A 25414-nucleotide genomic window follows, 5' to 3' on the forward strand; every position below is an offset into this window, starting at 1 on the left:
GAACTACTTAAGCCTAACTAACCTAAGGACATCACACACATCCATGCCCGAGGCAGGATTCGAACCTGCGACCGTATCAGTCGCGCGGTTCCCGACTGAAGCGCCTAGAACCGCTCGGCCACCGCTGCCAGCTGTTTGATTCGGCAGATTTAGATTTCGGATAGTGTCTAGCCTTTATCAGTGCATAATTTGATTGCATGGATGCATGTTCTAGTACAACAGACCCCCTGTTCTTCGGCCGTGTGTCACAGTTCGTTCAAGACCACTCATTGAGACGCTGGCGGAAGTAAAGGTGAGATGTTGATCGTAAGTCATCCCTGGTAACTCAATTGGTAAAGCACTTGCCTCCAAAAGAAAATGTTCACTGTTTCGGAATCAGGTCTGGCACAGAGCTTTAAGGTGCCAAGAAATTTCAAATCAGTTTATACTCCACTGCAGAGTGAGAATTCCTTCTAGAGCACCTTGACTGCATGACGCTTTGTCGAACCTTCTTCGTTTCTGAAATCCAGCGTAAGGAAATCAATGTAAGGATGCACAAACACCACTGAAACGTTAAAAATGGGCATTCCTGTTAAATGTCTTACATTGACTTGACCAGCCTCCACGCAAAAGTTTATTGGCCAATGCCACCTCTCATCTATTTTTTCTCCATGAAGGGGAAAACTTTGAAAGGCGCACCTCCTGCCTTTGTCCATTTCTCTAATGTACCCTTACGGACGTGCTTTTGCGTAAGTATATAAGTTATTTCCGCATAACCTGTTGACACAAACACATTAACAAGTTCGTTGTTCAATGAACACTTGCGGCATGAGATTATAAACCGTGAGAAAGATGAAGACGTTATCATAACGAGACTGCAATTCAGATTAAATCGACCTCTTAAAGCTCCAAATGTGTACTATCAACAACGATCTGCTGAAGATAAGAAAATCGATTTCAGCTGTGTACAACATTAAAATTGATAAATTTGTGGTCATATTTCCTGCGCCACAGGTTTTTAAGACGAAACACAACAGACAGGGACTGATTTCCGGAAATTCTCATGTGGTCTTTGATACTATCTTCTTGTATATGCACCAATATATTCGTAAATGATGACATTATCCACAGTACACGGTGATCGTCGTGATATATGCCAAGCACAATTACCAGAACTGAGCCTTGAACTACTAACAACAAGGTATTAAAATTAAATAGGGTGGATTTAGTGCCCGTGAAATGCGACCTTGCATTCTTTACTAGATACAGGGTGCACACCAAAGCTATTTTCCTGATAATTAGCCAGTGTGCAATGATGTGTTCTGGGTTTCATTCAGCTTATAGCAAGGATATGTTAACCAACTCCATCGTAAAGTACAGATGGGAGTCAGCAGCTGGAGATGTTTGGCGTCCACATATTGCGGCATCACCCTAAGAAACTCTTGCACCTGTACAAATAGCAAAATGAGATATGTCTTCGACAGTATTACATCAGCAGCACTGTAGGTTTCCAGAGATTAAAAGGAAGGTATCCATGTCCGGTATTCAAGCAAAATTGGCGATCCCCCTCTCTTTACGAGATGGAAATTCTTAAGTGGTCTATGTGTGTTGAGCATCGGATCCTCTATCAATCTCTCATTACAATAGAGGTTGCCCTTATCAACAAACACTATCTAGTTATGCTGGCTTAAGGTACCCAAACCCCTACTACCATAAAATGCCGGAAGAGACACAAGTAAGATGTTAACATAAGTTTCACAGAGGAGGCATAAGACAATTTACATCTCATCAAGATAATTATTGTTCATTATATATCTGGCAGAAAGTCCACATCCTCGAGTGACCTGAGAGTATCTACGCTGTAAGAACTGAATCTCTGCTGGCATGACTGGTACAAACTGTTAGTGTTCACAGATGGCACTAAAATGTCGTGCAATTGTGCCACGGTAGTTCTTTTTTTGTGATTAAACTCGTTGAGGACAACGCTTCTTGTTAACTATAGGAGCTCCAGCAGTATATGTTAAGATGGTCTCCAATTCTAACACATTCGATCAACAAGTATGCACTGACTTGACAAGTGCTCTACCGTCCTTAAGATGACAGCCAAGGGCACAACTGTAGATCCTGTTGTGCCCCAGATGAGTATTCAAGGTGGGCCTTAAACCATTGTCAAAACTCTTCTCTGGCAACGCCAGAAGCAGCGCAGAACGCTTCAACGACCAGCAGGTCAGCCAGAGAGACCGCCGATCGAGTAGCTGGGAACATGGAAGCAATTGCGAAACTCCGAACTGACCCAGTGATCAAGAAAGCGGACGTAGCCCTATGACATCACGGCAACAGGACACCGTCATAATAGTGACTGTACAGACCGTCGCAAGAAAGCGCAGATCTATCGTAAGAGTAATTATTCTGTTATCGCAGCAGAAAAGAGTGTCTGAAAGACTGTTGGGAAATCCTCAAGCGACCAAGAAAGCTTGCCAAACGGGAAAACCAAGATGTACGGTGTCACAGCTGCCTCACCATACCAGAACACAAGAGTGCGCCCAGCATAAATACTACTCCTATCCTGGTGGATTTCTATTCAGTTGTAGCGGTCCTGCCAAGAGGTGAGGCTTATATCGGTCGATCCTCTATTCGCCTTGTGGCCCTCGAACTTCCATGGAACCTGCTGGATCGACAGCCCCTGTGACTTGCTGCGCCCAATATCGATGCAAGACTGATGAGGTTCTGTGATTGTCACTATTCATCTGGGCTTCTGGAGCCCTGACCAGCGGGATCTATGAGTACATCGTCGTCCATCATTGTCGTTGTGAACCCTTTCGCTTCTATGAGCATACATGCACGCCTGGCAGGTAGACTGTCCAGACGGCTACAGGCATGCTTGTGCGCCAAGAAAAATAGAATGGCCAGACCGCTATGGGCAGTCATGTATCCCTCCAGGCAGGAAACCCTGATGGATGTGTGCGGGAGTAGGTAAACTTGCACAGTAGAATGGTGACTCTCTGTTGTCCGCACTTCTTTCTCAACGCCGTCGTTAACTGCTCTTTTTTATGTTAGAAAGCGCTTCAGCTTTCACCTACTCCTGTTTCCTTTCTGTTTGCGATTTGATTCAAAATATAAAATTTCATTTACTAACGTACACCAGACGAAACGCCGACAATCTTCGCCAGGAACTGTTCTCTTTCAAAAAAAAAAAAAAAAAAAAAAAAATTGTATCGCGAACTGTCTTGGTCCGATATAATGAAATTTTAATAGGTTACAGGAACTTAAGTTGCTATTGTAAATCTCGAGTTACTGAAATTTCCAGTCACATACAGAAAAGATCTTATCATTTTGTAAACCTTTTCTCAGCCCAAGATTAACTTATAACAGAATGCTTTTATTGGTTTTGAGCTTCCCTTTCGTGATTATCAAAAACTGCTACCACTGAGAGTGTACTGTGTGATACTGATTTTATAAAGAATATTATTGAACCGGGGTTGTATGAGTGCAGGAATGTGTGGTCAGCCGCCAGTGGACACAACCTGCAGCAGTCGTAGGCTTAGGTCAGCCACCCGCTGGCGAGGCACACAACACATTCATCCCTTTAGTCGGTCGAGCTGGTTTGAAGCCCGCCCCTAGCAGTCAAGCAAGGGTTAAAATTAAAAGATCTTTCCAGTAGGCTGAAAATATGAGCGCTAAGGTCCACAGAATTTGATTACAGAGTGGTGCACAAACTGGGTAAAAAGTATACTAATGCTGATAGTTACATTAGTTTCCAGATCGGAGAAAAAACGTTGTAGAGAGGCAAAGGACCCAAGTAGCAGACGCTAATTGTCAGGCACTCATACAATATTGTAGTGCCCGTGTAGTGAAGAAGTACTAAGTAATGTCCGTGGACATGTGTGGAGAATGACAAAGTGTGGACCATGCATGATGGTACCCACAACTTTCTGGGATAAGGTTTTAAAACAAGCACACGGCCATATGTTGGCAGGTCATGGCAAACATAAAGCAACTGATCGATTGCCAGCTGAGAAATATCGGTGTTGGACTAAGAAACGGTTCAAGCAATTCGTTATGAATTGCTGACGTTAGTGACCAACTAATTCTACTGCAGCATCTACCAGAAGCCTCAGTACTATTCAAAATCATGGAACTGTGTATTTAATGGGACAGCAGCGGGTAATCGTAGTATACTGTTTATAATAAACAGTTTCTCCATGTTCTTATGGATGACTCCAATTCCTGACCAACGAGCAAGTGCGTAACACAAGCAATGGTAAACAACTGGTTGCTCGTATTTGGCGTTCCACAAATTTTAATCACAGATCAGGGCAATAATATTATGTATGATGTGATGAAGGAGTTGTGTCAATTACTTCACATTTGAAAGTTGACATCAAGTCCTTTCTACCCTCAAACCAAGGGGAGGACAGAGAGAGCTCATTGGATGGATTCTAAGTTGATAACCCTTTATGCGAATAGTATTCACAACAACATAGGACTTGTACCTTAACAACATAACCACTGCATACAATTCTAAAGTGCACACAGTTACTGGCCTTTCGCTGTATGAGATAGTAAATGGTAGGAAAATGCCTCCACCTTCCACCACTCAACTTTCTCTCACATAAATGCAAGTGTTATGGAGGACCATTAAACTCCATATACAGATGTAATTTAATCACCATGATTCATACACTTGGGCACACATTCTCCCATAAGTTATTGGGGAGTAATATCGAACTGAACATCTTACGATCAACATGAGACCTATCAATGTAGATGGCGACAGATTTCAAAATACACCGTACAGTAGTATTAAGATGGTACATACACTCAAGCGAAAGTTCAATGAATGTCCAGAGATGATTTTAAAGCAGAGTTAGATACAATAAAATTTATTGCCTCAGCCAATGGCTACAATCCAGTTCTTATTGACCACATCTTGCACAGGAAACAAAAACGGAAAATTATACCCCTCCTCTATGCCCCACCTGCTTCCCCATCCACTGTCTGCAGGAAATGGTGTACTCTACCATTTCTAGGTAAGGTATCACAGACTATAGCCAAAGCACTGAAATCCTGCAAGTATAGGGTTTCCTACTATGTCAGGAACACTACAGCCCAGTGTGTTTTTAATAGCAAAGATAAGATCCAGTTATTAGCCAACAGTGGGGTATACAAAATCACCTGTTCTGATTGTGACAAATTTTACATTGGTCAGTCAGGCAGAGACATATCAACTAGGCTGGCTGAACATGAACGCAGCTGGAGGTTGCAGAATTCAGACTCTGCATTTGCTGAGCATGTACTGAGTGAGGGTCACAACTACCAGCCAGTGTCCCATGTACTTCACTTAGCAAACAAAGGCCACAAACTCAACCTGCTGGAAGCCCTGGAAATTAACAAACATCTTGCTCACAGTCCATATCTCATCTTAAATGACCAGACACAACTCAACACTTCCCCTCTCCTAAACTTCATATAATCATCTTTGTTGTTCATTACTTCCCACACCCTCTCTTCCTACATATTCCTATTTTCCTGTAGTCATTAAGTTGTTTTATTTGTTGCAGTTGTCGTTGTATTCCACATATGCTGTAGTTTCAATAGTTAAGGGTTTGCTTTTAACTTGTACTTGTACTACTGTCCATGTTTAACTCCCCTTGTAGTTGTCTCATCAAATACTGTTCATAGTTTACTTTGCTCATTTATTTAATGTAAACTGGTATACAGCCACTGCTTTGATTATAAAGTTAATGTTAAAATGCAGTACCACCACACTCTCAAACTGTAGGTTCCCTCAAACACCTCAATTTTCCTGCATTTATTAATTTCTGTTTATCGTATTGATATAGCTTAAGTTCTTCGTGTATTCTGTATTTACATTGACAACTGTCTCTTCTTTTTTAATTGGTTGTGTATCACTCTCCATGTTTCATACCTCTTGATGCAGCCTTGCCTAGTACTAAGGTTATCTTATTTCAATAGTTTTGTTTATCAATAGATACCGTTATGTAGGCATGTTGTTCTTATATTGTGCTAAAGGTTTTCCTGTCAACTCCATTGTTATTTATGTACTGTTCAGTTTTTACTATTTCATTGCAAAGATGTTACTCACTGTATGTTTCTACTTCACTCCAGATGTGTTACTTCTCTTCCAGTGTTGTCTGCTAACATTTAACTTCTTTGGTGAAAATCCTCAGTAAATGCCTGAAGATGGCCTTGTAAGCCGAAAACCGGTTAGCAATAAAAATAATATTGTAGAACAAAAGCAAACTGGTGCTTTTCATTTATTATTCAATGAATGTGTTTTGGTGCATATTTCGAAATAAAAACCTGCATTCAAGAAGTCTTACTTTCTGTAGCAAATGGTTCAAATGGCTTTGAGCAATATGGGACTTAACTTCTGAGGTCATCAGTTGCCTAGAACTTAGAGCTACTTAAACCTAAGGACATCACACACATCCATGCCCGAGGCAGGATTCGAACCTGCGACCGTAGCGGTCGCGCGGTTCCAGACTGTAGCGCCTAGAACCGCACGGCCTCACCGGCCGGCTACAGGAAACACATCCACCTCAGAAGTCACCTGTAATTCCTCTGTGTAGGAACTCCCTGCAGTTTCTTCACCTTCACTGTCCTATAAGTACGTTCACTGGTTTGTCTGTTGCACTTTGAAAACTGTAAATGTCTCTGTTCACGAGTCTTTCAGGTAAGATTTTTCAAATGGGGCTTTCTATTTTCAAATTCACACCAAATCACCTACAGTGAATTTCTGCTTGCATGGATCCCTCTTCTTCATGCCACTGTGTACTGCATTTAGCGGCTCATTTGCATGACCATCAATAGGTCTTATTTTAAATTTGTGATGTTTAGCTTGATTATGTTCCCACTAATTTGTGAGAGAATGTCTAGCCATAATCATGAGCCACAAGGACGAAACTGCATTCAGATACGGTTTTTATGGTACAGTTCAGACTCTCCACAATACTCATTCATATGGGAGAATATTGATTAGTGGTTTATTCTGTATCGCTCCATTACTGATTTCAAACACTTATTGTACATTTCCTTGAGACTTTTGAGTCTCACCTTCACCTACGATAGTAATAGAAACTGAAGAAATGAATTAACCTTTGTGCCATGGTTGGGACTTGAATCCAGGTCTCTTTGCTTACTAGGCAGGTGTGCTAGCCATTACTCCACAGTAGCAGTTTAGGTAAGATAGTTGCACGGACTATCCAAGTCGAATGCTCTCCCTAACAGAAATTCCAAGTCTCGTCTTCAGCTTATTTCCCTCTTTTTAAATCTGTTTTCGAGGCCCTGCGGTAATGGAAAAGCACCCTAGCTTTGGATATAATGGGGAAATCCTTCCTGTAAATCAGGTGCAGATGCAGGTGATCCACAGATCTGATAGAATTAAATTTTCCGTGAGTATCAAGTTTATCTGCAATAATGATAAAAGCTGAAGAAATGAATTAAAATTCTTGCCACAGCTGGGGCTTCAACAAAGGTCTCCTTGCTTACTAGGCAGGCATGGTACCCATTACATCACAATAGCAGTCCAGCTATGTATCAAGGAATGTTTAGTTATATCAAATCTACAGATCACCTACAAGCAGGATTTCCCCATTACGTCCAATTCTGGGGTGCTATTCCAAAACTGGAGAGCCTCAGCAATAGTGACGATTTAAGCAGGGGAAAATAAGCAGAAGACATAAATGAAATTTGTGTTAAGGAGGACACTGGTCCAGTGTAGTCAGTGGAGCTGTGTTAGCTACACTGCTACTGTGGTGTAATGGCTACCACACACATAACTAGTAAACAACAAGACTTGGGTTGAAGTCCCAGCTGTTGCACAAATTTTAATTCATTTTTTCAGCTTACAACATTATCGTACTTATTGTAGTCTCCATAGTCAGTTTGCAGGTTATCAAGACACCGATTGATCCTGGCCTGCAGCAGTTCTTCAGCACCTGGACAACTTTCTTTCCAGTCTTTGCCCTCACAGGCAGGACCCAGGAGAATTTGTGATATGTTTCTATGATCATTTACATACGTCTGAAAACTTTATTTGATCATGAATAGTTTCTCATATCCACCAGACTGGGCTGCCATAAATCAGCTAAATGTTGTACTGCGGTATGTGCACATGGGAATGTTCTGCAAGCAGTCCTTTGGAGCACTGTCTCCAAAATTATTATTCAATGAAGCGTCTTTCTCGAATCTCTAATACACGTGATATTTCCTTTGCGTGAACTACATTCTCTGTGGCAGTTAAACGTTCTGTATAGTCGTCATCGTTCCATGATTTCTTTGAGTACATTGTAATATATAAAGGGGAAATTTGGGTAAATTGATGAGGAGTCAAAGATGATGATTTCTAAATCTGTCCAATAACTCTACATATGCACAATGGTATCGCTTCCTTAGCGATCACTACAGGCTTGTCTGTTGGACTACATTTGCTTGGCCATTTTGTTTTCTTGAGAGCAGAGACTTGGAAGTGGGCGCTGCTTTTGAAACAGTTTTTCCTATGGTTTAAATAAGTGTTGTGTAAGTAATAGTTCTACATTAATGAATATAAGTTGTTTCCTCTTATGCCTTATAGATGTACTGATGCTTTAATGATGGTTTAGTGAAATTATTCTGTAAGATTTTGTCGATATTTAAGCCTGTATCCAGAATGTCAACTGCAGTTAAGGAGACCAATTATACAGATGCTAAGATCGTAAAGCCAGCCGGAGTAGCCGAGCGGCTCTAGGCGTTTCAGTCTTGAATCGTGCGACATCTACGGTCGCAGGTTCGTATCCTGCCTCCGGCACATATGTGTGTGATGTCCTTAGGTTAGTTAGGTTTAAGTAGTTCTAAGTTCTAGGGGACTGATGACCTGAGGTGTTAAGTCCCATAGCGCTCAGAGCCAATTTTTAAAATAGTAAATTCGTCATCTTACCCAGTTCTGTCCGTTGCCATGCTTCTAATTCCTTTGTGATAGTATATACTTATCGTTTTCATTACAGGATACATAATAAATATGGAGAACGTTCTATGTAAGGGAGACAGATCGACAGATATAGGGCAAGGAACTAAAGAAAGAGACAATGCAGCATGTACGAAATGGAAATCCTGTTAATTCCTCCAATAGGAAGTACAATTTCACTGAAGCTACTTTATGTAGCTATGTAAAAAAATATACTGCTGAAGTAGGCTCAGCACTCATTCATATTGAATATACTGAAAATCTCATTTTCAATTAATATTTTATCTGAAACTTCCTAGAAGATTAAAACTGCCGGACTGAGACACGATCTCGGGACCTTTGCGTTTCGCGGTAGCTCAGTTGGTAGAGCACTTGCCCACGAAAGGCAAAGGTCCCGAGTTTGAGTGTTGGTCTGGCATACAGCTTTAATCTGCCCGGAAGTTTCATATCAGCGCACATCCTGGAAATATTTTATCTCATAACTTTTCACTAAAAATAAAACAAAATCTTGTCATTTAATTTTCCGAAAATCTCATTGTTGACCTAATAATTTACACTACTTACTTTATTTCAGGAATTACCACAAAATGCAGGCAGGTTTAAAATACACTTTATAATGACCAATTCCAAGAATTGGAACAATATGTCATTGATTTGGACAGAATAAATTTTGGACGGACAAGGTCTGTCTTAACTCGAATTACCTATGGTTATGGTGAATTTCAGAATATATAACACAGATTTAACGAAGCTAAAAAGATGGCTGAAAAAGATTTTGGTTAAATGTCATGGAATGGTTAAAGTTTTCTTTCTGTAAAGCAGAACCGACATCAGTAGGTAGATTGGCTGCACTTAATAACGTGAATGTGGATGGATTTTTTAAAACATACAGAAAATAAGAACAAAATACAAACCTGAGCCCCATCAGACGTTTTATGTTGATGAGAACACGTATATATACGACAGGAACAAACGCCTGGACCGTAAATGATAACCTCCTCACCACAGCATCGATTGTTCCTCTATGCACAAGCCTCAGCGCACCACACTGCAGAAATGGGATGAACACTTTTATTGGCTTTGGATAAATAAGTGAAATTGTAGCACTTTCATGGTCAGCTCAACTTAATTGCAGCATTAACAAACTCAAGTGCACGAGGGACAGACATCAGGCGAGGTGGGTGCGCCTGAAAGTGCCGCAATACCAGTGGTAAGATTCCAATAATCAAAGTAAAGACTCTGAATTGAAATGCGCCTGTTGACGTAACCGTTAAAAATTTTTGTAAACAGTAGCAGTAATACTTTGTAAAGTGTACATTAAACGAAATTAGATATATATGTTATGTAATTACTCCTCCTGGGAGTACACAAGACAATCTTGGCGACGAATAAAGGTCTCAGTACCCCGACAGGTCAAGACTTTGAAGTACAAAAACGGTGCAAATAGTATAATGCATTGTATACTGATGTCCACTGTATGGATCACGTTAGTATACAGTGTGGGAGGGCGGAAGGAGCAGGTTTGTTCGTTCTTTAAATGGCCTACACATATAAATAAATATTTGTAATTATTCTTATCCGCGCCATTCTCGTACAGTATGGAGATATGATCATATCTGAGTAAGCTAACAGAAACTGAAAACTGTACTATCAATTATTTTATATACCTCGATTGGTGTTCCATCGATTTCGGTGTCTATCAGTCTTTTGATCTGGTGCGATGAAGACATATGTACTTGCACTCCCCCAGTATTGTCTTAATTGAAAGTTATAACAAGCGGAGATCGCAAGTTTTTCTCTTTCCATCGAGCTACGTTGTAAACTCTACATCCCGATGTGACGAGGACTTGCATTTTTAAATAGACATTTTCGGAAAGCACGTAAATACGTGGAGTGTACAGCCGAAGCAGCCATGCCGGCATTGTTGTACGTTGCTGGGGAGTCGAGGTAAATATCAAGCCTTACCCGAAACTCAAAGGAATTATCTTCAACCAGTTGCAGACGCGCAATAACGTTTCTTAATCCGCGCGCATCCATTCCTGCCTGCGTTTCTGGATTTAAATTTTCTGGTGCGACTAAACGTGCATTAGCATAGCTACATCAGACGTGAACAGTTAACGTTACCTCTCTTCCTAACAGTTACACAAGACATGAAATGTGACTGCAAGTGGCCCTAAAGGTGTGAATAGAGGCGTGGCGTCTGAAAATGACTTTGAAGTAGTTGTAGAAGTAGACGACTGAATTCCTCGTAGTCCTTGTCATATACTCATTCTCTCATTATCACTGGCTCTTACCCTCCTCCACATTCCCTTTCACTTTATTCCTCCTCCATGGCACTGTCTCCTTCTATTACCAGTGTTCTGCTCTCCTAGACTCTTTTGTAAGCTATGTTCTGTCACTGTCAGCTATGATCCATTGCCACTGTGTCCCTCTCTCACACACACTGTCTCCTTCGCTCTTTCTATAGTACAAGCACTGTGTATTTACGAGTGTGTATTTATTACTTTTCCGTTTCATTGCCACTGCAACTGTCGTCTTCTCTCTCAGCATAAAAAAAGCGCGAATATGCTCGCATGCCAAGCATTTTGGGAAAAATTTTAAATGTGTTTAGGAAAGTAGAATGAGGCAGCTGGTACAACACTTCTTACTCAGAGACTTTTGAATGGATATAAACAAATTTGCCTTTTTTCTGCTCCGACGGGAGCATTTTCTCGCTGGATTTTTGTTTCCTTGTCCTGCATGGCGTGTAACACTTTTGAAAGGAAATGTATTGGTCAGTAAAATTTAGATAGTTTCCTTACGTGAAACTGAAATAAGCAAAACTAACTTTACACCTCTGAACGGATTTTACATACAAAAAAGTTTTGCAAGTGCTTCAGTACTATAACTTGGGGTCCCAGGTTATAACGGACACACTAAACAGAATATTTCCGCCTGGTACGTCACTTTATAAACTACGTTTTCGCTTCACACTGAATTTTACGTGCGTATTTTCCATGTACAAGTAGGGTAAATTTGAACCTATGTGTCTCGGAAATGGATAAAAATATGGAGAAAGTTTTCATTGCTGTTCGAGATCGGTATCTTAGGAATGAAACGTAAAAATTGCAGTCATTTGCCGTGCGTAGCCGTCTCAGAATTCGCAACAGTGTTACTGTACACACGAAACAAGTTGTGTGTGGTGTTTCTCGATCACGGACGAAGAGTTTTGAAAACGGGGGTGGCCTAGAGAGTAAACCGTTAAAATTTGGGCACTCAGCAACGCTTATTTATTATTTAGATTTTGCCTCTTACTAGATTTTACTTACAAAGTAGGGTTACTTTGAACCTGTGTCTGTCGCATGCATACGGATAAATATTTTGTGACTAAAGCTAGTGCGGATTTGTAACTCATTTCTAAGTAGGGTGTGTATGAGGGCTCACTGTTGTAAAATAAGTTGTTTAGGAAGAGTCACTGCTGTGTAATAGGAACAATTTCCCCAATATGTGGTACTTCAGGCTTCAGAATGATAAAAGTGCGTCTGCCGAGCTCCTTTCTTTTGAACTTTTCAGGTGGTGTGGCATTGTCAGTCCTTGTTTGAGTAAAGATACTGTATCTTTGATTTGCTTTCGTTTCTCATATACATGAATAGGAACTGGGCATTAGTGGCATACAGAGGCTGTTTATTGGCTGAGCCATGCCAGTATATCTTCAAAGTAATGATAGATGGCATCATTGCGCAATTTATGCACCGGTATCTGTTTAGAAGTTCTTGGATATAGTCACATGAATTGGGATTCGATTACAAGATGATACATTTGACCATCAACAGAAACTATACGTAGTAACCGACTAGTCCTGCGATGATACTGAAAACCAGAAGATGAAGAAAAACAACGCAGCATTACTTCCCGTATCATACGTGCTGTATTTGTCGGACGCTCAGGTTGCAGGAAGCCGATTGTTGTTCTATCGTACTGGTCTGGAGCCGCTCCAAGCATTTGTTTTGTTTTTCAAAAACATTACTTCAGCCGAAATATCAGCTATTCTAGGAGATTTAGCATGACATCAACGAAGTGATGTACCAGGCTTTTAGCGGTATTCCACTGTCTGGGAAAGTAAAGCCAACATCTTATATATACTTGATGATGTCGCAGTGGAAAGGCACGTCGTGATTTGTAAATATTCCTATTTTGACCGCCATATGAAAGTCGATTCCTTCTATTTGAACCACACGTACTTCAGGATACTGAAGCAGTTGGTGAGGGATAACGCGGATCTTATTATCGCTTTCATACAGAACAGTATGAATTCAGAATATATTACCCAAGTGCATGAGGAAACAGACATGCCATTCAACGAATTCGTTACCGTATGTGTGGATTGCTGGAATAATTCACGGCATTGATTTCTGGCTATTTATAAAATGAAGAAAGCGAGCCCGCATCTCGTGGTCGTGCGGTAGCGTTCTCGCTTCCCACGCCCGGGTTCCCGGGTTCGATTCCCGGCAGGATCAGGGATTTTCTCTGCCTCGTGATGGCTGGGTGTTGTGTGCTGTCCTTAGGTTAGTTAGGTTTAAGTAGTTCTAAGTTCTAGGGGACTAATGAACATAGCTGTTAAGTGCCATAGTGCTCAGATCCAAGAAACTGAATGACAGCCAACGTAGAGGAAACTAACAGGAGATTCCGCATAAAAGGTAACGTGCAATTACGTAACCGAATCAGTATATTGTGGGCTATGAATAAATTAGCACGTGTGTAGTGCATTCATTTCCATGGCATGAAGCAAAAGCCAGACATACGTTTATACATCGACAGGAAAAATGAACGCAAGATCAACGGAATTCTATAGTGGTGTCAAAGCAGGTATTGTGAAAGGTGAATTGCAGTTGGAGCAGATGCATGACAGAATACAGTGAAACGATTCATGTATCGAAGAGATCGGCACTAGGTTAGCAGAAATGGATAGCATTGTCAAGGCAGCAGCTACCAATGGCGAGACATTTGATTCCAAGGTGGCAAGGCAGAATGACAGAATCCAGCGACATGAGGCATGTGTATAGGGAAAATTTGAAGCACTCAACAGAACTCTCAATGTGCGATTAACAGAACTAGACGGTGTTATCAAACGAATGGCTGTGAAAATCAAGTTGTATGAATCCCTGATGAGGAATCGAATGAAGGAGTCCACCGAAATGAGTCCGAGAGAACACACGGAATTGCGGGTTCGTAGAACATTTTCGGTTATTAACTCACATATGCATTTCTACATCTACAAGGATACCCTGAAAATCACATTTAAGTGCCTGGAAGAGGGTTCATAAAACCACCTTCACAATTCTCTATTATTCCAATCTTGTATTGTGCGCGGAAGGAACGAACACCTATATCTTTCCGTACGAGTTCTGATTTCCCATATTTTATCACAGTGATCGTTTTTCCCTATGTAGGTCGGTGTCAACAAAATGTTTTCGCATTCAGAGGAGAAATATGGTTATTGGAATTTCGTGAGAAGATTCCGTCGCAACGAAAAACGCCTTTCTTTTAATGGTGATCAGTCCAAATCCTGTACCATTTCAGTGACACTCTCTCCAATATTTCGCGATTATTCAAAACTTGCTGCCATTCTTTAAACTATATCGACGTACTACGTCGGTCCTATCTGGTAAGGACCTCACACCTCGCATCAGTATTCTAAAAGAGGACGGAGAAGCGTAGTTTAGGCATTCTCCTTAATAGATCCGTTACATTTTCTGAGTGTCCTGCCAATAAAACGCAGTCTTTGGTTAGCCTTCCCCACAACATTTTGTATGTGTTCCTTACAATTTAAGTTGTTTGCAATTGTAATTCCGAGGTATTTAGTTAAATTTACGGCTTTTAGATTTGATTGATTTATCGCGTAACCGAAGTTTAACGAATTCCTTTTAGCACTCATGTGGATGACCTCACACTTTTCGTTATTTAGGGTCGACTGCCAATTTTCGCACCATTGATTTTCTAAATCGTTTTGCAATTTTTTTAAATCGTTTGATGACTTTACTAGTCGATAAACGACGGCGTCATCTGATCACAACCTAAGACGGCTGGTTATATTGTCTCCCAAATCGTTTATATACATAATGAACAGCAAAGGGCCTATAACACTACCTTGGGGAACGCCAGAAATCACTTTGTTTTGCTCGATGACTTTTCGTCAGTTACTAGGAATTCTGACCTCTCTGACAGGAAATCACAAATCCAGTCACATAAAAAAAATGGCTCTGAGCACTATGCGACTTAACTTCTGAGGTCATCAGTCGCCTAGAACTTAGAACTAATTAAACCTAACTAACCTAGGGACATCACACACTTCCATGCCCGAGGCAGGATTCGAACCTGCGACCGTAGCGGTCGCTCGGTTCCAGACTGTAGCTCCTAGAACCGCCCGGCCACTCCGGCCGGCCCAGTCACATAGATGATACTCCATAAGCACGCATTTTCACTATAAGCCACTTGTGTGGTACAGTGTCAAAAGTCTTTCGGAAATCCAGAAATACGGAATCGATCTGAAATCCCTTGTCAATAGCACTCAACACTTCATGCGAATAAAGAGTTAGTTGTGTTTCACAAGAGCAATGCTTTCTAAACTCATGTTGACTGTGTGTCAATAGACAGGTTTCTTCGAAGTAATTCATAATGTTCGAACACAATATATGTTCCAAAATCCTTCTGAATATTGACGTTAATGATATATGCCCAAAATTAAGTGGATTTCTCCTACTACCTTTCTTAAATATTGGTGTGACCTGTGCAACTTTTCAGTTCTTGGGTACGGATCTTTCGTCGAGCGAACGGTCGTATATGAGTGTTAAGTATGGAGCTAATGCGTCAGCATACTCTGAAAAGAACCTAGTTAGTATACAGTCTGGACCAGAATACTTGCTTTTATTAAGTGATGTAAGTTGCTTCGCTACTCCGAGGATGTTTACTTCTACGTTACTCATATTGGCAGCTGTTCGTGATTCGAGTTATGGAATATTTACTTCGTCGTATTTTGTGAAGGCATTTCGGAAGGCTGTGTTTATTAATACTCTTTGGCAGCACTATCTTCGATAGTATCTCCATTGCTATCACGCAGGGAAGGCAATGATTGTTTCTTGCAATTAACATACTTCACACGACCAGAATCTCTTTGGATGTAAAACGTTGACTTTAGCTGCTAAGGTTCAGTGACGGTGTCAGAATTATATTACAACAAATAAGCCTCGGTCATAAATATTAAGTCAAAATTGACCAAGTTTCGACGCTACTATGAGCGACATCTTCAGAATTAAACTAATTGTTCTAAAACGTATTAGGTATATAATACATTAATAAAATGAAAGATTGTACTGACTGGAAAAAGATGCAATACTTAAAAGTCACATTTAAAAAAATCTAAGCCGGAAAGGCGACGTCATTAATGGTTGTAAATAAGATGGCGAGCCGCTAAGGGCTGCTCGTACTTGAATGAAGAAGGGTTGCGGCTCGCCATCTTATTTACAACTACAATCCCAAAGAAATCAGGTGTTGACAGATGTGAAAATTACCGAACTATCAGGTTAATAAGTCACAGCTGCAAAATACTAACGCCAATTCTTTACAGACGAATGGGAAAACTGGTAGAAGCCGACTTCGGCGAAGATCAGTTTGGATTTTGCAGAAATGTTGGAACACGTGAGACAATACTGACCCTACGACTTATCTTAGAAAATAGATTAAGGAAAGGCAATCATACATTTCTAGCATTTGTAGACTTAGAGAAAGCTTTCGACAATGTTGACTGGAATACTCTCTTTCAAATTCTAAAGGTGGCAGGGGTAAAATACAGGGAGCGAAAGGCTATTTACAGTTTGTACAGAAACCAGATGGCAGTTATAAGAGTCGAGGAGCATGAAAGGGAAGCAGCGGTTGGGAAGGGAGTGAGACAGGGTTGTAGCCTGTCCCCGATGTTATTCAATCTCTATATTGAGCAAGCAGTAAAGGAAACAAAAGAAAAATTCGGAGTAGGTAATAAAGTCCATGGAGAAGAAATAAAAACAATGAGGTTCGCTGATGACATTGTAATTCTGTCAGAGACAGCAAAGGACTTGGAAGAGCAGATGACCAGAATGGACAGTGTCTTGATAGGAGGATATAAGATGAACATGAACAAAAGCAAAACGAGGATAATGGAATGTAGTCGAATTAAGTCGGGTGATGCTGAGGGTATTAGATTAGGAAATGAGACACTTAAAGTAGTAAAGGAGTTTTGCTATTTGGGGAGCAAAATAACTGATGCTGGTCGAAGTAGAGAGGATATAAAATGTAGACTGGCAACGGCAAGGAAAGCGTTTCTGAAGAAGAGAAATTTGTTAACATCGAGTATAGATTTAAGTGTCAGGAAGTCGTTTGTGAAAGTATTTGTATGGAGTGTAGCCATGTATGGAAGTGAAACATGGACGATAAATAGTTTGGACAAGAAGAGAATAGAAGCTTTCGAAATGTGGTGCTACAGAAGAATGCTGAAGATTAGATGGGTAGATCACATAACTAATGAGGAGGTATTGAATAGGATTGGGGAGAAGAGGAGTTTGTGGCACAACTTGACAAGAAGAAGGGACTGGTTGGTAGGACATGTTCTCAGGCATCAAGGGACCACCAATTTAGTATTGGAGGGCAGCGTGGAGGGTAAAAATCGTAGAGGGAGACCAAGATATGAATACACTAAGCAGATTCAGAAGGAAGTAGGTTGCAGTAAGTACTGGGAGATGAAGAAGCTTGCACAGGATAAAGTAGAGCTGCATCAAACTAGTCTCAGGACTGAAGACAACAACAACAACAATTAATGACGTCGCCTTTCCGGCTTAGATTTTTTTTAAATGTGACTTGTAAGTACTGCATCTTTTTTCCAGTCAGTACAAACTTTAATTTTGTTAATGTATTATATATCTAATATGTTTTAGAACAGTTAGTTTAATTCTGAAGACGATGCTCATAGTAGCGTAGAAACCTGGTCAATTTTGACTTAATATTTGTGACCGATGGCTTATTTGTGCTAATATAACTCTTTGGATGTTCTTCCAGGTTTCGAGACAAAGTTTCGTTGTGGAAACTGTTATAAGTACCTCGCATTGAAGTCTGACTAAATTTCGAGGTTCTGTAAAAGATTGTCAATCTTGGGCAATTTGCATCTGTTTAAATTTGCCATGTTTGTTTAGTTGTTTCTGAAAAAAAAATCGGCTATACATTGTGTTATATACATAGTTTTTACATTTCATCATTGTTATGATAACCTAAGTATTTACATTTTAAAATATATTAACACCCCGGATTTGCGTATTTCTTATTCTGTACATATACATTTTCACATGGCACTTAGATTTCTTTACAAAAGTATTCTACAAAAATTTACGCATACACTGTACAGAAATTATACATTTATGATTGTTAATATTATGTACATTTCTTCTGATTATATGTCACGAAAGATATTTCAGTTTTCACATTATCATTTTTGTCACATTTTGCTCTTGGATGTTACCCTTTTGAATGTTTATATGTCATCAGACTGTATTCACTCTCATCTTTAACATTACAGAGGTTATCATTTTTTCAATCTAATCTTCCGGTAATGATAAAATATTTGCATACAACATTACAACATGACTTGCGTAAGTTTTGTGTTCATACATCACACTTGACGGGCGAGTATCCATAGTGACAGATGCTGGGGAAGAAATCTTCCTAACATGATGAGTCGTGCGTGGCTCGTGTTCATGCCATTTATTGTTTGTCATCTTCTTTTACAGTACTGCCGCCTCGTTTTCTTATTACATTTACTGGCGTCACTAACTTCTGCCTTACTTGCCCATGAGTGGCACTTATCGGTAAGTGCACTGTCGTACCTTCTTTGGAACGATAGTGTTTCCGGACCGTCGTGTGTCTGGAAGTAAGTAGGAGACGGACCAGCAGTGCAGTCGGGCACGGAGCAGCGGTCGGCGACGAAGGAGCGTTGGGGCACAGCACCAGTGAAGTGTGGACAGCCAGTACTCGCCGATCGCTGGCGACACATATGCACTGTCCGACTGAAGAAGGCTGGAGCAGGAACGACCATTGGTTGGTTGTTCGGTCCGTCGTCTCATCGGACGACGTGTGTTTGGTCTTTTGACAGTGTCCAGGTGTAAGCAGTCGGTTGGTTGGCGAAGAACAGCGAGGAAGTCTCTATGGCGCGAAGTCAAGCCGGAGCCGCTGGCGGTGTGCATGTGCAGTTGGAGTTGTGAGGCACTTCTTGCGAGGGTTACGAAGTTCGTCGCCCACCCATCTTGGACACAAAAGTTGAGTGCTCACTTAACCTACTTTCAAGCCTCATCTGCTATCACATCTCTTCGTTTGATCCTGGTTGTCACTTTCTGGAGATTCCTGCAGAGCAACAACATGTGTGCATTGAAGTTGGCTGGAGTTGCAGTCGTTTTACTATGTGGTGTTTAACTTAATTTAATTCATTCCTTTATTAATCGCGTGTACCAGTGGTATCTTCTGCCTTGTGGCCGTTGATGTTTCGGTTACCTGCCCTGGGCGTTGATGTAATTTTCGGCTGTGCATTTTCCTCATCATGTTGATGCCGTCCAGCATGGCATGTAGTTCGACAGCTGAGGTGTGTTGGTAGTTTTGGGCGTTTATTCTGACTTGGCTGGATTGGGCACCAGTATCCAGAACATTGTGTTGTTGACATCTTGTAGTCGTTTTGCCGGTCAGGTGGAGCAGAACTGATCTTGTTGGTTGGTTAGTAAGCTTCATTTCGGTTGGGTTGCCTTCCGATTAAGAGGTTGTCAGTCTGGCTGCCTCTCTGACCTAAACGTGTTCGTGTTACTTTCCCAGGCTGACACTTGGAACCTTCTGAGCGCCGCTTCTTGTGTTTTACTTAGTGATTTCCTTTTCAGTCTTAAGTGCTCTGTGTGACCCTCAGTCGAGTTTTAGCTTATTAAAATTGCATGGCTTCTCTTCTTAGGCCTTAAGCTGTAAAAAAATTGTTTCTTGTTTGGTATGTGGTCTTCAACCGAGTTTCAGCTTTTCAAAATTAAAATTGAAAATTGCTTGTGACTAGATCTAAAGCCGTAAATTTGTTTCAAGTTGGTATGTGGCCTTCAGCCGAGGTTTCAGCCTGTTCAAATCAAAAGTTGAAAAATTTTGCCAAGGCCGTAATCCGTAAAAAATGTTTTCTGGTTTTATGTGCCTTCAGCTGTGTTTTCCAGCTTAAACAAAAAAACTGGATATTTCTTTGTCTGAGCTTTAAGCCGTGAGATTGTTTGGGTTTCGTATGTGGCATTCAGCCAAGAGGTATGTGAAGCATTTTAGGATAAAGCCTTTAGCCTATCTTAGTTGAAATTTTGAAGCTCTTTCCTTTAGGCCTTAAGCTGTAAAATTGTTTTTCGCGTGGTGTGTGGCGTTCAGAGGAGTTTTAATCTCTCGTAAATTAAAAATTCAAAATCTTTGTCTTGCCCTTAAGTCATAAGATGGTTATTCTTTAGTACGAGACCTTCAGCCTTTTCAAATTGAAAGCTCTTCTTCCTTGGTCTTATGAAATTAAATTGTTCTGTTGATATGCGACCCTCAGCCGAGTTTTCAGCCTATTTAGATTAAACTTTGAAGATCTTTGTCTCGGCCTTAAGCCGTAACACTGTTCTAGATTAATGTGAGGCCTTCAGCCGAGTTCTATGGAAAAAATTTAATCTAAGGCTTTCAGCCTATTTATATTGAAGATAAAAAAAAATTTCTAAAGAAGTGAAACCACCAGAAGAACTCCTGTACCTCATTTCCTTGCTTAGGCCTTGTGCCTTGGATTTTCGATGTGGCCTTTAGCTGATCTAAATTAAATCAAAGAAGGTCTTTCGTTCAAACTTCGAGGGTTTTGATTCTTGCTTGTGTGATTATGTGTTTTAAGAAATAAAGTTTACATGCAGAGTGCAGCTGACAGTAACTTATTTTGGCCCCTTTCCACAAATATAACCGCATCCACTCTGTCCTACTAGCCCAAGGATTTCACATGAAATCCCGATAAGCCTGCATGACTGCATTTAGCTACGTCTCAGACAAGTTTACTAGGATGTTTCTACTGGTCTATTTGATACATTAAAGACAGGAAGAAGCATTCATTTTTACTCTAGTACTGCAATGCTTCGTTTATCACCAAGGAACTATCGAGTCCATCATTTCACGACTGTCAACTCATGTTAATCCATTTACTTCATGATTATTCTGATATTACAATACTGTGTTATACAAAAGTCATCATTGACTGTAAACAGTGTACTTATACTTCCTTTTGCTGCATTATATCACACTTTTGTATTCTGTTGTGCATGAATATATCTCTACGAGAATTGTGCCATTGAAAAAGTGTAAAACGATGTTGAGACAACTTGTGTTCATGCGCAAATGTCCTGCTTGGCGCTTTTCTCAATCGCATGGACTTGTAATGCTTGGTCCGATCCGTTTTTAGTATGTACCCCAAGACCTAAGTTCAACATTTTCATACACCTGGCTTAGTGCAGCTTTTCATGCACACATTCTCACCATCACACTCACACATATTTTTACTCAGATAATTACTTATTTTCGGTGCAGCCCTTATGCTCTGGTACAAAACACCTATTGTATCAAGGACATGACCCGTTTGCTGGAAGGACACTTAAATATTAACTTCAAACTACGTGAATAGTTGCTCACTGGCTACTAATCCATCACACTTCCAATATTCAATTTCCATCAGTATGCAGTTCAGTCTTTCTCAGTGTTTTTATGACTTGTAAGAGCACACATGTTTGTACTGCAGTTGTCGTTTTCACTTACCTTTCTGCACCTGAAAAGAAAAGTGTTGTCATACATGGGGCACAATCCTATCTCTCATACTATATTCAAGAATAGTTTGTATTTCTTCATTCCTCATGTAATTATCCCCTTTCATGTAGCTTGTAAATACCCACTTGAGTAAATGTAAATAGCTTGTGCATAGTATCACAGTGTGTAGCTAGTTTTCTGTAGATAGCATTTACTTTGTCCTCCGTATATTAGCTTAGTTCTCCTGAATTTCTCAATCTTAGTTTTGTTCTGTAATATAGACGTTTTATTTCCTTAGCAGTTAACTTATATTACAGAGTTATCTCTAAGTGTAGACTAATTGGCATTTCTTTGCTAATGTACGAGTGTCGTCTGGCAGCAGTCTGTCAGCTTACACTGTGCTGTGCACATGTGCAGAGGTTGCCAACCTTAAAGCTGGCTACTGCATGTGTGCAGTTCTGTCCTGACTGCTCTACTCCACTTCCATGCACCGCATCTCAATCACACAATTACTGTTGTTGAAACAGTGTAGTATCACATTAAATAATTTCTCACACACAGTGAGGATAATGTTTTCTGAGCTTCTATGGCTCGTAAACACACAATTAAAATCTTATATAACTAAAACTTACATTCTGATAAGGCAACACACATGAAATAGCAAAATGAAATCTTTCCTAAATACCAAACATCAATTAATAAGTATATTCAATCTCTTATATACATTTATAGACATTGCTCCAACTCATGGTTGACCAGTGTCAAATTCTGTGTAGCACAAAGAAACTCATGTAAATCTCTGTATGGGTATAGCCCTTTTTCCTTATCACTTATAGGCTTCTGGGTGAGGGATTTTTGACATAACAAATGGCCCAGTGTACAGCAGTTGTCACTTGTGAATAGCTTTTGCCCCCACATGCAAAGGCAGTGTACTTACAGCTATCTTCATGTAGTGCAATTTGCCAGTACAAGGCTCAGAGATCTATTATGATGAGGTACTTAACGTTATGGAATTTTAGAAGTTGTTGCTCCACACACTACCATCTGATTTGCTAACTGCTAAAATGGGGCTACAGTGTGGGAATAATGATGGTTGTATTATTTCTCCATTTCGCATTCTATTGATCTTTCCTGACACCCTCATTCTTGGCTGATGGAATGGGATAAGACGAAAAGCAGGTTTCATGTTGGTACACCTCCATTTTGTATTTGTATCCTTTGATTATGCCAGGGCGTCACTTGATACTCACTGCCTCACTTACCTTATTGTGCATGATGTCAGGGCCGATCTCCACTTCCTGTGATTGCCCAGTGCCCGGTGTGTTAACAAACATGATGGTAGGATAGAATTGTATTTGAAAGCCAGTAATGTGTTTTGGTTTGCTTTCTCTTGTATTTGACTTAACTAGGTTTAATGAATATTGTTGGTTGTTCATGAAGAAATGACACTTCTCCTTATCAATGTCAATTTCTGCTTGGTGCTTCCTAAAGGTGTCCATGACTATAAGGCACTTTACTGCTAGCCTTTCAATCACAAAAAAAGGTATTGTGAAGAGAAGCTATCAATTTGAATAGCAATCCATTACTGCAATTTTGCGCCTTTAGTCTTACATCCTACAGCTGTTTCGGTTTACAGTCTTGGACTGGGAGCGTTGGTATGTGACCTCGCTTTTGTGACTGATCAAACAAACCCTGTAAAACTATATTTATGGTAGCTCTAGTGTCCAGTAATGTGGGGACTCTTAAAGTATTTGTGCATTGATTACTGCCTGAGTAATATCTTCTTGATACAGGTCTTTTTCAGATACCACGGCTGCTGTATCTAATAAAACTGCTTTTAACTCGTTCCATGCCCTCACCTCTATTACTGGTCATTGAATGGGGACCTATTGAGACCAGTTAGAGTTTTCCGAATTACTCTGAGAACTAACTTCCTCGTTAGGGTAACCTCAACTACGCGCAAATTATGCATCTGGTTTTGCCAGTTAGTATCTGCGTGGCTCTTGATTCGAAATTTCGTAGGTCCTGCCAGCTATCCGAAATGTAGTTTTGATTCCACTGGTACAGTCAGGCGATAGTGGATTATTGGGTCGCCCTTGCTAGTGGCAGTTCGGGTCATTGTCCCCAGTCAGCAGTGCACTGTACGCTTGCTGACTATAGCCTATCTGGCCATTAATCCTGACGGATTGAAATTCTGTCCTTAGTGATTTTTATATCCTCACTTCAGTTTTTGTCCCTTTCCGTTACCCAGTTGGTTCCCATTGGTATTGTTGCGAGGGGGGGATTTCGCTGCCAACTGTAATGGTTGATATTGCCATTCCCGCTGTGTTGTTGTTTAGTTCTTGTGAGGACTGCCTGCACGCTGTCATTTTGTGGTTGTGCACGTTTGTCTTCGTAGATAAGATCAATGGACTAGAGACTGAAAGGAAATTCTCTAAATCGCACTCCGGAGTGTTGATTAATTTCTCATGTATGTTAGCTGGTAGTCAGCTTTTCAAAATTTTTACGACATCTACGTGGATTCTCCAGTGATAGGTTTTATTTCGATACATTTCGAAGTATCTTCTGAGTCTGCAGTGTTCGCTGCAGAATGGCGCGGATTAAATATTTTGCGCCTCAGTCTCTCTTGTACTGCGATGGACCTGAATTTGTCAAGGAATGTCGTTTCCAACTGTTCGTAGGCGTGACATTTTTCTGTCATGTCTGTGACCCACAGAAAGCCGTCACCCTGGGTATAACCTACCACATAGCCTATCTTCTGCACTTCAGTCCAGTTCCTTGGCAAAACGTTCCGGAAGGCTCTTACGAACACGACTTGGTTTGTTCCCTAACCTTCGAAACAAAAAATCGGAAACTGACTGTGTTCACATCTTGTGACAAATCAGTGAGAAATTGTGTTTTTAGACCTTTTCCCATACTTACAAGCTTATCCGATAACTCAATTGAAAGATCAGCACGCAAATCTTTTGCCAAGTCATTGAACTGGTGTATTATGTCAGTTTTGAAAGCATCAGAAGTTTGGTTTTGTTGTTCCAGAAATTCCTTTTGTGTATCAATGCTTTGTTTGACTTTTTGTTTTTGCTCTTCCTTAAACTCATTCTTAAAATCAGTAAATCTTTATTTAAATAAATCTTTTGCCAAGTCATTGAACTGGTGTATTATGTCAGTTTTGAAAGCATCAGAAGTTTGGTTTTGTTGTTCCAGAAATTCCTTTTGTGTATCAATGCTTTGTTTGACTTTTTGTTTTTGCTCTTCCTTAAACTCATTCTTAAAATCAGTAAATCTTTATTTAAATAAATATTGTAACATTTGCGCGTGATCGGTGTTTCCGATGTGCGCAATGCACCCTTTTAAAGCAGGTTTGCATAAGTCGTAAGTGTGGCAAGCAAAAAATGACTTAATAAGACCGCGCTGTCGTGTTACATTTTCACCAAGGAAAAAGTACTCCCTGAAAAATATTGTGACCCTTTCATCATCGTATAATTACGAATGATAATGTTACCATCATTTTTGCCCATGTGAACTGAAAAATGTAACTGATCGTAGTCACTGCGTCCGACATTTTCAGTTTCGATTTCATTTGTTGCCACGTTCATGTCGGCGAAATCTCGTACCTGGCTATCCGCCAATGGACTAGCAACAATGTTCCTAGCT

At 40.4% G+C, this 25414-nt stretch overlaps 1 protein-coding gene across 1 annotated transcript in view; it reads right to left on the reverse strand.

The window, feature by feature from the left end:
* The window catches only part of LOC126413198 (myogenesis-regulating glycosidase-like), a 56797-nt gene extending 33703 nt beyond the window's left edge, over nt 1–23094 (reverse strand). The window contains exons 1-2 of the mRNA XM_050083094.1: nt 23023–23094; nt 21773–21782 (exon numbers count right to left, since the gene is read on the reverse strand). Of these exons, the coding sequence (XP_049939051.1) occupies nt 21773–21782; nt 23023–23094 (82 nt within the window). The remainder of the gene's footprint in view (nt 1–21772; nt 21783–23022) is intronic.
* Nucleotides 23095–25414: the final 2320 nt, after the last annotated feature.

This window comes from Schistocerca serialis, chromosome 7 (assembly GCF_023864345.2).
Source record: "Schistocerca serialis cubense isolate TAMUIC-IGC-003099 chromosome 7, iqSchSeri2.2, whole genome shotgun sequence".
Classification (NCBI taxonomy): Eukaryota; Metazoa; Arthropoda; class Insecta; order Orthoptera; family Acrididae; genus Schistocerca; species Schistocerca serialis.